The 13,888-nt window shown below is 41.0% G+C and overlaps 1 protein-coding gene across 1 annotated transcript; it reads right to left on the minus strand. All coding sequences in view use genetic code 11, as the record gives it.

The window, feature by feature from the left end:
- Positions 1 to 9,784: 9,784 nt before the first annotated feature.
- Positions 9,785 to 13,227, minus strand: EGR_02949 (Autocrine motility factor receptor, isoform; the record flags this gene model as incomplete). Its single annotated transcript, XM_024492198.1, has 5 exons — positions 9,785 to 9,988; positions 10,413 to 10,808; positions 11,242 to 11,379; positions 11,522 to 11,986; positions 12,154 to 13,227. 5 exons carry the CDS (start codon positions 13,225 to 13,227, stop codon positions 9,785 to 9,787), a joined length of 2,277 nt encoding a protein of 758 aa, XP_024353393.1.
- Positions 13,228 to 13,888: the final 661 nt, after the last annotated feature.

Consider the following 13,888-nt stretch of genomic DNA (forward strand, 5'->3'; position numbering starts at 1 on the left):
TAGGAATATCAATAAGGGAGTTAAATCAGATAGGCAACTTTGGTACTTCTTGGATGATATACTACACAATTCACAGATTTATCACCCGAATATTTACCTCTCTGGGGTCCAAGACAAATAGGCATTTTAGAGACCTACTCTCCTAAATAAGCGCAAAATTCTACTGTGAGAAAGGGGCTGCAAGTAGAATGTAATTTACTTTTTGAAAATCAAACATACTTTTCATTGGAATGAACCTGTCTGTGCCGAAAATCTTGATTTTCGCTATAACTCACTCGCAAACCTGTCCAAGTCTTTCAATAAAATTCTACGGCATACGATTACATCCGTTTTATAAAGGTTGACCAAAACTAAAGACCAACTTAATCAAACAGTGTAAAATATACTAATTTTGCTCTACTGAACCGTTTGGTTCAAATGGTTAGCTATTGTTTGCAATGTGCCAAATTTCAGATGTCAATTAGTGTTTTACAGGAGGCATGAGACACGTCCAACACTGCACGTCGCACCACTAAAACGCCATTAAAATCAGCCATTTCTATGTACTCGATCAGTAATAGTAACTTTGCCGAGCAGAGGGCTTCTCCACCTTACTCATCAGAGCATAATCGTTGATTGCTACCCCATTTTAAAGCAAGTACTTTAGTGCAGTGCTGCCGAATCACACCAACAGTTTCAAAGCCATATGTGAGTGTGCAAAAAATAAGGCGGGAAAATTAATTGATGCAAATAAAGTCGAACTTTCAGTTGGTCATAAATGCTTTGGGTGCAAATAATCACCATGCAAAATATTAAAGCACTTATTTTGCTACGCTTTTCTTGCACTGGCTTGAAGTTTAAGCATAACTGCCAGAAGAAATGATGCTAGGCCATCACAGGTCAGTTCAGGCAAACCTGATGAAGCTAGATGACCTGCACTTTGGCCTGACATTGTCCTTTACCTAAAAGGATAGAATATGAAATATTTAGATGACAATAGAATCATGAGGAATGAGGAAATGTCGAATCGAAACGCTTTATTCTCGAGTCCCCAAACAAGCAAACTGTTGACATCACAACCACAAAACCACTACAAAAGCAGTTTATTATCCACCTTCACAATATCCTTGCCATGTTGGTGGTGTTTGTTATATGATATTTTCTCCTAACTTTTCGAATAGACCAAGTTTCCTGTAGATAACTGATACATCTTGGCTACATTTATTGGGAATTTGTGTCATAGCTTAGCATTTGAGTCTAAACTGTGCCGACATGAGTATTCGGTCACCCATTCAACGCAACAAATGAGCCGAACAGACAGTCATTTTAGAAGTCAAAACTGATTAGTAGTCATCATAAGATGTTGAAATAATAACACAGAAAGGCTTTGGATGCAATAAAATTCCTTTATACAATGACAGGACGTCCTTTTTTGGGTCACAATTGCCTGAAACAATCACAAATAGGTGTGTGTATTTTTCTTTACCGGAAATACTTTGACTTCTTCTAGACAACATTACCAATTCGAGAGTTAATGTCTTATGCTCAGGCATAATTGTTATGAGGGTGGACAAAAACAACAGTTAAGTAAATTTTCGTTATAGTACCTACTTATCTGACTAAAAGCATGTAAGACCTCTGCTTTTATCCAAATAAATAGCCTTTTAGGCCTGCATATGAATCGTAGCAGACTTGAATATTTCATACCATGTGAGGTGTATTAGGAGATAGACTCAGAGAAATCAGTATGGCACCACTTAAATAAGTTTGTATTAAAAGGGATCAAAACCTGCTATGACCACATTTTATTAAAAAATGTCGAGGTTACCTTCGTTTAGTGGGAAAATTTCCAAGTAAATGCTGTTACCTTGGGATTTATCGCATTTGGTGACCTATTATGTTCAATGGATCTTAGAATTTCATACTAACGAAAACAAAAACAAAGAAATTCCACAAATTGGCAAATAGAATAAGTTTGATTAAGCTATCAACTATATTTTTCTGGTAGATGCTTAAGTTACATCAAAACCTGACTGCCACGACAAAATTGGGAAATGTGCGTTCGTGGTATGGTGGCCAGAACCAAAGTAATATTTTTTTTAAAAACTTATACTCGTGGTCTTTACCATAGCAAAATGCAATAGCACCTACCTTCTTGCCAAAGGTATTATAATAAATAAACTGCTGTGTCAAAACAAAAAGCTGCCAATTGTATAACGATGTGAGATTTGTTGTTACTGATTTTGTACTTGAGTAAAAATTTAGTTTCATTTTCAGAGTCGGTCGACGTTTGAAAATAACATTGGTAAACGTCGGATGCAATAATTTTCCTCAACAAAACCAGTGCTTATTTAAGTTAAAAGTATAACCGTCTGAGGTTTGCACAGTGAACTGATCGTTTTTAAACGTCAAAGTAAGAATTTCGGAAATTCGTTTGACATGTAAAACTAGATCCACCTCAAAATCCACTTTTTTGGACGATATTACCATGTAAGCGTCAATTATTTTGAGGGACGTGTTTACTCAGTAGGTTTGGTAATTTAAAGGTGAACTCCTCACAATTTAGTTTTAGAAAAATTCTACAGGACATTTTTGAGTGCCTTTCAGGCAAATGCGATCATAAATACTTTGAATGAATAAAGCAAAGTTTAAAATGAATTATAAGTACTTGGATATTTTACCAAGGCGTCATGAAATATGCTGATGTTGAGGCAAATTTAGCAGGTGTAAATGTAGCGTCCCGAGACTCCCTTAAGACGAAAGAAGACACAATACTCGGGCAGAATATATACATTCAGCACCGAGAAGGTGTCTGGGCTATTGGCATGGCCCAAAAGGCCAGCCCACCCAGCGAGGTACAAGGGGGCTAGTTCGAAGTACAAAAGTGGCGCCTCACCAGAACCGAGGGATAAACCACTATCGTATTACATAAAGGCATGTTTACATGCACGCTATTTTTTTGTGCAAAACCCTTTAGATTTAAAGCCATCTATCACTTCTGTGGGCAATGTAAAATTTCAGAAATCCTCACAATCCAGTGGCTGACACTAAACTTTGAATCTACGTTAGACGCCCAGATTTATCACAAGGATTATGGGAGTCACATGATATCTTAGGTGTTCTGCACTCAGACAAGGGTGATGGGAAAGTGGCTGATGATATGGTTGGCTCCATCAGCGGTTATTTCCTTCCAGGTATTTCAATGTGTTTGCCAATCCTAGACACATGAAAACTGACACTTCGGATACGGCATTAATGCACAAAACCAAAGTATCGAGACAATGGAGGATTCATGCTTAAGGCAAAGTACCTTACCGAAGAGAGTCAAAAGGCTTCTTGCGAAATCTGAATAGTGAATGTTTGATGTTTGGATGAGGATTAAACGGTGCCCCTCTCAACCGCGGCCATTTTAAACGTGAATGTAAGAAAAAAAACTAGCGCAGTATGATGGAAATGTACTAGCAATAAAGCCTAGTTGGTGCTAGTACACGGGACATTCATAGATGCATTTTGACTGTTTTACATTTTGAAAACAACTGAAGACGAAATGGAGAGAGTAAATGCAGGTGATTTACTTAAGGAGCAATTTAATTTTGATACAAAATCTTGATATTCCTCAAGGCAGGTCAATCTGCGGCTAATTAGCACCTTTATATACAGAAAAAACAACTTTTCCCACACCTCTTTAACAAAGCTTTCCCCTGCCTGTACCATTGTTGGACAAATAACGGAAGATCCTTTTGATCCAGTGGTACGAGACCAGTTTTATCGAAAGTAGGGAACAATTGGCAGTGTACCATTTGGAGGCACAAGGCGACGCCTCAATTACTCAAAGCAAGGCTGCTGTGTCACCTGCAAATATTATTTTATGCTCACACATACGTGTGTTTGTGTGTGTATGTGTGAGAGTATTTTTTTCACTTAAAGAAGAAGACGAATCGCGAAACTGTTTGAACAAATTATGCAATGTTCTGCATTTATCTGAATCCTTGTCTGTGCATGATAGAATAGTGGTGTGGGAAAGGCGGCAAAGTGGTTTAGCAGCTTCTAATTGCATAGTATTTATTTGAGTTAGATATAATATGGCAAATTTGGAGCCAGTGACACTTGTGTCACCCAAATTAGATTTGGAAGGGGGTCAACATAGTCTGCTACGTGTGCTGTAAGCAAACATTGCCACACATTGCATTAATCAGTTTAAACGAGCTGCTTCCCCCTATTCAAATACTTGGCGACATATCCCAATCAAAATGTTGTTTCAGTCTCATTATTTGGCTTCTGCCTTTTGACCCGATTTGACAAAATGGTAATACAAGCATCCATTGTTGAATTAACAGGGGAAGAATTGTAATTTTGTAAAAAGCTTAGTCCAAAGGGAAAGTTCCTCGCAGTTATCTGCTCTCCTTGGAAAAGATAATTTACTAAAAAACAACGAAAAAGAATCAAAATGCTTTCTGTACATGCTTAAGAAAGCACTGTAGTGCCGACTAATGTGCCTCCTTTTATATTTTACTTCAGGGTATCAGGAAAAGTAGATAGGAATGTGTGATGCTGACCCCCTTTTTTCTCTTCAAGCAGTCATATTGGGAGAGCGGAGGATTTTTTTATTAACTGAAATAGGCAAATCCCCACCTAACCACTTTTGAGCTGAGAAGCTTATACTGTAAAATAGCATTTAACACTGTTGATGCCATGCTCAGTGAGCAAAAGGACTTAACATTTTAAAACAATCACAGAATTTTCTGGAGCTCTTGTTCCGTTTAAGGGTGGCTATCAATAGCAATTTGGCTGATATTTAATAAATGAAGAACCAACACTGAGTTTCAATATGGCACGTTTGCAATGAATGCAGCCACATCTTAGGACTCTGTCAGTGTGGCAGTGCAGACTCTCCAGACTTCCCTGAATGCGAAAGAAGACACAATGCTAAGGCTATTGGCATGGCCCAGATGCCAGCCTTGCCAGTCACCTAGTTTTCATGCAAATGAGGAGATGCCTGACCACAACGTCAATGATCCCTCTCGGCAATTCCACTAGATCTTGAGTTTCGACAAGTATGGGGACTAGATTCGGAGTTGGAGGGATGTGACAGGCATCTCGTGTAACATGGCTAGCCGTAGGAACGCTGGCCTCAAAGCATAGTCATGTAACAAAGGACGGGGTTTGGACATAGTTACGTTATATTCACTTCAGAGCTGCCCAGCCGTATCTACCTGGATTTGATTCATTTAGTAGAGAAGTGGATGAGGTATCGCATTTTCACGTATTTAATATTGGTATACAGATTTGATAAGCAGATCCTTAACAGAATATTTAATGCTTTAAGGCCAGTGTCGTTTTCGTTGTTGATAGCTGAACACGGTAATGGGGTAGTTGCCAAAGGTAGATGTTATTGTCAGCCCCTCTGTTACGGATTGGCACCAATTTTGCTATTCTCAGCACACGCACATCTTCCGCTCAATGTCTTTTCCGCTGCCACCAGTGTTGCATCCTGAGACTTCGCTGAAGACGAGAGAAGGCAGTATTAGAGCTAAAGGCCAGTTCGCCCGGTGGGCTACAAATGGTAGGCATCCAAAAAGGCCCCTTTACCAAAACCAAGAGTTAAACAAACAACGCATTACGGTAGATCTCCCCTTCTAGTACTTGCTTAAATACATAATGGAGAATGGAAACTGGAACTCATAGAGTCCAAGCAGAGGAGGGAATGCTTTGCCTGAAGTCGTTTGCATTAATGTTAGAAGGAACAACTATAGAGGAAATTTCGTCTCCTAATAACATTGAAAGAAGCGAGGCCTTAAAGCAGAAGTACAGTTCGCGATATGGACTTTTAATGTAAAGACAAATCAGTGCTGTCTTTTAAATCTTCGTTAGTTAGGTTCTTATCGAGTCAATTTAAAATCATTAACTTGTCTTTATTATCTCTAGGGTCTTGATCCCTTCCTCTGATATTTTGTTCGAAATTGCCAACTATCCCAGTGACACTAATTAAAATGTCTTGAATGCGAGACTGCTTCTCAAGGCAGTTGGTCTAATGCCACCTGCTTGCCATTGTGTTAGGATGTTGCTACTACCCAGACAAGGGAAGCCATTCTGTGACCCCACTCCCAATTACCAGATTGGGATGTGAGGCTAAAATGAAACTTCCATCGCATGCAAAGACTGCCTTTTCTCAATCGTTGATTTTTATTTAACACATCTTCCAACTATGGTGCCCTGAACACGTCCTGACACACGTGGTGATTGAGCTTGTGGTTGTACTTTCAATGAGCTAAGTACTACCCTCCATAGGACGTTATCATTTTCTGCATAAGTGCAAATCTCTCTTGAACTTCTTTCTTACAATTCAGCACTTTGCGGGTATTTTCAAACGGTTTCACATAATTAAAATTCACTGGAGGCAAAATCGTTGTGTCTTTAACCATACTTAGTCGATTGTGAACGATTTCATACTGGCTTTGGCCATGTTTTTGATTCGTGGGGATATTTACAGTTGGGAAAATCAGTTAGGGGGGATCCGCAGTCCGTTCATTCCAGACACTTTCTAGAAGTATGCGTTGACGTCTTGCCTCAGCTTTGTAAGCTTCTACTTTGCTAAAGTCAGATGACAAAGTCTAATTGGTACATACCATCGAATCATTTAAAAAGCCCTTCGGAAGGAGCAGCCTCTTCATGCAAGAATTTGCAAACCGCGCCTAAAGCATTGGTTAGCAGCTTCACAATGACGTATAGAAGTAAAAGTGCCGTCAGGATTCATTAGGATCACAGATAACGCTTTAGCTAAGCAGAAAGTTTAGTAGACTTTGGTTTAATTTGCAGTACAAGATCTAATCGCTTTGCACCAATAAAAGAAACCCATTTATCTGCAACAAATATTTTTAAGGAGTAGCATGAATGTGACCATGGATAAATAGGGTTTTTGCCCAAATAAATAACTTGTAAAATTCATTCAGGTTCGTATTTTTTACTAGAAAATTGTAGGGAGCTCTCTTATATGCTCCTAGAAAGATCCATGCAATTTGACGCTCTGGGACACCTATCAAACTAACTCAGTATATTTCATGCTGATCCTCCCAGATGCCTCATACATATGCAGCATTTTTGGCACTGCGCTGAGTTTGTGCTGTTGTTCATCGTAGAAAAGCATGCTTGCCTTTTTTTATTAATAAACTAATATTCACCAAATGGTCATCAATGTGTGTTTGTACGCATAGTAGTGAAAGGCTAAGAAATGTCAACAAATGTACCATCTATTATAAACCACCCCCAACAATTCTCCATGGAGTTGAACCAGGACGCATTTTCTCAAATTGCAATGTGCGGAATTATTAAGGGAATCGCATTCTCATACCCTGTTGCACAAAGTGTCATTATCCTATCAAGTATCACTGAGAGCTCCATGGAAACTTTTATCAAGAAATTGGATCGTTGGCCATATAAGTGTTTTCGTGATTACCGGTATCGTACCAGTTAGCAATAGTCAGTTGACGTGAAATGTATAAATGGACATTAATTTTGCCCAAAAATTCGCCTTCCTGAGGTGTGCTTCTAATTAAAAGAAAATTCTGAGATTAATTTCAAACAGCTCACCTAGAAGTACTTGTAACGCGTGTGACAGAACCAATGGACCTGCTATGATGGCGAGGAAGCGGAAAGTTGTATCATGATGGTGCACAAGTTTAATGTCGAACATGAGGAAAAGTCTGCAGAGAACGTTTAGTCAAAATTAACCAATCGTAAGAATGGAAAGAATTGGTAAATTATTACTGTTTGGATTGTTTATAATTCAAGAAAAAAGTTCCACTGCAAGCTGCCGTTGTGGTCGCAAACGTACACAAGTAGCTCGCCTCAAGTACGGTACGAAACTCGCGACTTCCTTTCAAAATGCATCCCGATTAATGCAAAGCGGGGTTAGAGCAAGCGAAGCAGAATGGTCAAATAGTATTTTGTCGACAGTGATGTGGCAACATCTACCTGATCATCAATGCGCTTCAAAAGTGAAAGTGCAAATCCGTACTTCAGTTGCATTTTAAAGCCTTTGCGCACACTTAATCTCAAAGTATTTAAGGAAGGAAAATATTTTCAAATCTCCCCAAAAGTGAGACGTTGAAGGTGGCGCTTATGTTCCAAAATGAAAGATGCTCGGCAATCAGTCGAGAAGCGAGTCCCAAACTCAGGCCTTGCGTTGCTCAGCATTTGACACAATTAGGCCCGCAGAGCATAATCCACTTTACCGAAATGAAATACATTTCTACAGAATGGTAGCACTGGATTACTTAAAATTTACGAGTTATATGCAATAGTAAATCTACTGCAGAAGCAATTTTGTTATGCTATCCGCTGCAAAAGTACATATACGAATAAGCACAAGCCAACCTTCGTTCTCTACTAAAAATACGAATGAAATCAAAATCACGTCTCATCGCTACTCGAACAATGCAGAGGTAATAAAAGCAAAACCCTTCAACTCTCTACGGGTGCACTTGAAGCGTCCTTTGTCTTACATGTTCCCTTCATAATAGTGATTCTACCATGTCACCTACTCAGATTTTCACACGACTACATTAATTGCAGTTTTACTACTCGCTAACATGGTTGATACCGTTCTGCATCCTCATTCGGGTAAATAGGACAAATGCTTTGGGCGTACTAGCAGGATTCCAAGCGTCATTGACATCGAGCTCTAAGCACACCGATTTGGAAGCCAAAGGGCACACTAAGAAGAGAGCAGTAACAAAACCGACTCTAAATTTATAACCTTTCGGTAGCAGGATCTTAAAATATTTGACGAAAAAATTATGCTAAAAGCCAGTATGCAAATTTCGGCCGCTTGTTATCGAGAAACAGAATGACACGTGAGGCGCCATTGCTGTAAAGTAGCTCTAATTCAACACAAAAATTATAATAAAAATGAAATGTTATTGGGAAACGAGAGAAGGCTCTCCTGTTTCCCATTCAAATTGACGATCCGAAATGGGGAACCCCAAGACGTAGAAAACGGCCCACTTTTTACAAAACGTTCCGAACCCACATTGTCAGCATGCAAATGCCACCGGCTTACCCTCAGGCTCATCCACTTTCCTGCTAAGTGCAGCACTCCAACCCATTTGATTTCCCGTTCTTTCTAAGTATGTTGACGTCACCAAACAAATCAGATTGACACAAAGTTGCAGCAACTCTCGCACTAGACTTAGCTTGGATAACGGGTCGTAAAATACCAATACCTGATGTGAAACACGCCGCGAGCTTGATGTTGAGGGAACTAGAACCCTAGACGTCAACCAAAGCTCATTATTTCTCCATTCGCTGAATAATCAGCATACGATCTACACTTGCCCCTTCATCTGGGTCTGCATTCCACGATCGCGAAAACAGATGTGTCTGCAACGACCTGGAGCTAGCCTTATGATCATTTCTGCGTGAGCTCGCCTCACCCTATTGCCTACATACTCTTTGTCTCTAAATAGAAACCTTACCTATATTAAACAAATTGGACTACCAAAACCGAATGACCTATGACCTCAAAAAATATATTTTTAAGGCCGAAAGTGTCACTAAGTGATAGGCGACCTCACCTTGTATTCTAACATATCTAAGCGATGACTCCAGTGAATAGGGCCAAGAGCATTACATGGCTTTACTTTTATATCGTAAAATAAAGTAGTTACGCCGACAGGTAGATCACAATTGCGTCAAACCTTCCCTCATTCAGTTGGCACAAAAGTACACGTGACGATTAGGGATGGTGAAGAAAGGAGGCGCAGCTGGGAGTTCGATAAGGTAGACATCTGGGTGGATTGGAGGCTGTTTACGACGCCCTGCGACGCTGCTGCAACATGAGGAAGTGCTGACGGGCTCGAGCGAACATCTGCTGCTTCCGTTGAGCCATTAAAGAGGAACCTGAGGGCTGTTGTTCCCCGGTGGAGGGTTCCTGTTCTGCTCTCGCGAATACTTCCTCAGTCTCCCAGGGTGGATGAATTGAGGTGGAAGGAGCTATGTTCTCAGGCGTCGGCTAAAATTGAAACACCGAGCAACAAGTTTTGCGTAATACTCGAAAAATGGACACAGATCAGTTGCTTTCTGTCAATACAAAGACTTGTCGGAATTGATTATTCGAACCACACCCATACTAGTAAACTTCTACGGGTTACAAATTTACATCACGTAAATTGAGACACCAGAAATGATTAGCGTGTGGATACTACAATAAAACTAATAAGAAGTATGTGATACACAAAAAGCTTTCGCCATGAATTCTGAGTATCTATTAACGTGACGCTGGGAATGAATTTACGTCGACTAAGAGTAGTCTACTTAGTGAATTCCCCTTTATTCGATAAAAATGAGATAAAACCAAAACTGGAACGAAGGGGACTAAGAACGTGTTTAAGTATGCGTAATTAATACGACTGCACATGCGACTCTGTATCACGTACCTCCTCGTAAGCACTGTTAATAGTGGTGCCATCCTGAGAAAATTCCTCAAGAGGCGAATCGCTCTCCGTGCCTACCACGCGCCCCGCAAGAATGTTCTCAACCGTGGCCTCGGGCACACGAGTCACCGCAAGGTCAGCCAGAATCGCCCTCAGTGGGACGGCAGGAAAGGCCGCAGCGATTTGCTCCGCCTGGGCGCGCATGCTAGATGAGAGATCACGTACCAGATGGCGACGGTGGTGCGCGCCATCGGCAGCAGTGGTGCGAAAGGGAAGCAGCCGTGAAATAAATGTAGTTGATACACGCTGTCTCTGATGCTGGTGTTGTTGAGTAACAACCTCTGCTGGCGATTCATTCATTGGCCGATTCGTTGGAAGGGGCGCCACATGCTGTTCAGTCTAAAAGATGCCCACAGTTCTCGTATAATGTTCCCACACGAAGCATATCCTAGTGATTGCGCGTGACCATACTCGCAGCAATCGGTACGTCACGCTGCCTCACAACACTCGCCTTGTGATCCATTCAAGTCTATGCAGTACCGTTAGCATTGTGCGAAATTAAGAACTCATGAATCTGTTTTAAATGTATCACAAAAAAAAACTTTCTCAATAATGTCCTAGTTGTGAGAAGAAAGATTCTTCACAACCGTATATTCAGCCGACCTTGCAGGAACCAAAAGATATATCTGGAGGTAATAACAACCAGAAATAGATCATTAATGAGCGCAACAACTTACCTGAATACGCACTAGCTTGAAAGGGGAAATAAACATCTAGGGGCCGCCAATGATTAGAGTAAACGAGTAAGAAAATAACACGAAAAAAGACGTACCTCGGAGAATTCAATATCAAGGGCAGGCAACCACGGGAAGTAGTTTGACCCATCGAAGCGGTAAAAACGACTGCGAGTCGTCGACTGGATGACTTGGTCATTCTGGTGTTGGTAGTTAACTGCTGCATCATGATTCGTCTGAAAGCCAATGTTAAATAATTGCCATAGAGCTAGTCGATATTCTCCTTCATTAGTCGTATGTTAAAGCAATTAAATGAGGTAAAAGACGGCTCAAGACAAATTAAGTCATAAGTAACGTGGGGAGATGCAGAAAGTTTACTTGAATGGTTTCATTCACAGATGGTTGAGCCGCACGCTGCATCAGATGCCTTCCAGAGCCCAAGGTGACGCGGACGCTGAGATCGAACGAAGGACCAGTGGCGCGAGCTACGCCACGCTGTCTTAGACGCACAAGTACATTACGTATAGCCTGCTGATTCTCCGCAGCCTGTTGAGGCGGTGCCTCCGTATCGCCTCTGTCAAACAAATTGAAAAGGTCGCGCATAACTGCCCCGATTACACTAGACCGTTGCGCTCTACGTTGGCGATGGGACATTTGGGGCAGAATACGATGCCTGCAAGTGGGACAACTGAGATCCTGCTCGATCCACATAGTCAAGCAGGTTTCATGAAAACAGTGATTGCAGGGCAGCCTCCGCCAATTCCACAGGGGGTCCCAACATATAGCGCAGGTTCCCGGTTCCGAAAGCCGTTCTTCATTTCTATTTTTATCCACATCAATCATCTGTAGGAGGGCAAACAAGATTCGATAAACCATACTTGTAATAAAAGTAAAATCAATCGACTCTAATATCATTACTTTAAAGAGCGGAGATTGACTGAGTAATTCAGCTTAGGTGCAAGAATATTGCCCAAATACCATTTACACTAAGACGAAGATCATAAACGTACTTCCCGGTCAATATGCTCCAGCGGAAATTCTTGACGAACGGCTCTAACATGATTTTGGTAGGCGAAGTGACGACGAAGCCGTCGAGCCAGGCAGCCATAGCTAATGAATATCTGGATACAAATAATGGGGCTCGTTAGAGACGCCATTCGCGTCCAGATCAACATATGTACATGATTTGAAAAATGAAGAGTGAGAGTGAGCACATCAAACACCAGATTGACGTTGTAGAGCCACAGAGCTTTGTCAAAGGAGGGCATATGGCGTAGCCACGTAAACCCATCCAATAAACTGACGACAATTATAAGCTCAATCCTTAGCAGGAGAGCCAGGACAAGAATTGAATCAGAAAACATAAATACCAACACGTGGATAATTTGATAGAAATCAGCGGAAGTCTCGTCTGCATAATCGAATGCATCAGGACCCTCGAGCATAACCTCTTTGGAAAACCGGGAACTCAATTCACCGAATACATTAGCTTCTGGAGTAACATCCGACAAATAACAGCAGAATTTGAGACCTAGCGAGAGGAGAGCCAGGGTTCCACAATTCAAAACAATTAGCATACTACCAAAGCGTAGCCATTGCCATCGCGTAATGTTGTTTTTGGCAATGAGCTGTTCACATCGAGGACGCGCCAAACGAGTAAAACCATACAAACAACTAAGGCAACCGAACCACAAAGTCCAACCTAGCAAACTGCTCCACTTCGTTGCATTGATGACACCAATTAAAAAGACCGACCTTGACAAAGCAAACTGCATCAACCTCTCGCGTATGAATTGGGGTTCCGAGCCAACAAGGGGCCCAAAGAAAAAGTACTGCAACCCCTTCACCAGAGATATAAGAAGGCAAAACACCAAATTAAACGCTGCCACAACAATGCAGTTGTCCTGCATAACGCGTTCAAGAGTGGACAAGTTTTTCACCTCCCTCAAAAGAGCACTTTCCTCGGCTTCATAGGAATGATAATGTCGATACCTCCATAAGGCCAAACAAGAAAGTACGATGGAAAACACCCCGTAAGAAATCAGTCGAGATGTTGGTAGTTGCGAGCATAGAACGATAGCCATCAAAAAACTCAATTGATGAGAGGAAGCACGACTCGTATAAGTTAGTAACAATGAATTATTGCTCGAGCATCAGTCTCGTTGCTTTTAAAACACCACGAAATCGGCAAACAATGATGTCGTCGCCTACGTTACAAAAAACCAAACATTCAGATATATGCCGTTGACTGACGGTAAGTTGATTGGTCGACTTCTAGGTTTGTAGATGGAAGGAAATACCAAAGTCTGGAGGGTTCCAAAAGACTAATTAAATAAAAGTCAGGCACTAAAACAAGAAATATTAATTTCGAAATAATCCTACGACTCACAAGGGCAAAGGGAGCTAAGGCAATTAAGGGTAACAAAAAGCATTACACATGGAAGCATCAAAGGAGAAAAGTAATGAAATTGTAAGTAAAAGTCAATCTAGATTAAAACAATTAAAAATAGGTATATTTACAGGCACTTTTTTTGCAGACTAAACAATGATCTATAGGGCAATTTAAAACGTCTTGATGAGAGGCTGCATTGATTAAAAAAGGTCTGAAGTGCTAAACATATCTACGGCAACTAACAAAACACTTGAAGGATCCCAAGCGTGGATAAAGCTTTGAAGGTGCGAGTAGTAATGGGGTTTTTACGGACGATGCGTGCATATGCGTTTGGCGTCAATTTGAAGAACATG

This window comes from Echinococcus granulosus (genome assembly GCF_000524195.1).
Source record: "Echinococcus granulosus chromosome Unknown EG_S00014, whole genome shotgun sequence".
In the NCBI taxonomy this organism is placed as follows: domain Eukaryota; kingdom Metazoa; phylum Platyhelminthes; class Cestoda; order Cyclophyllidea; family Taeniidae; genus Echinococcus; species Echinococcus granulosus.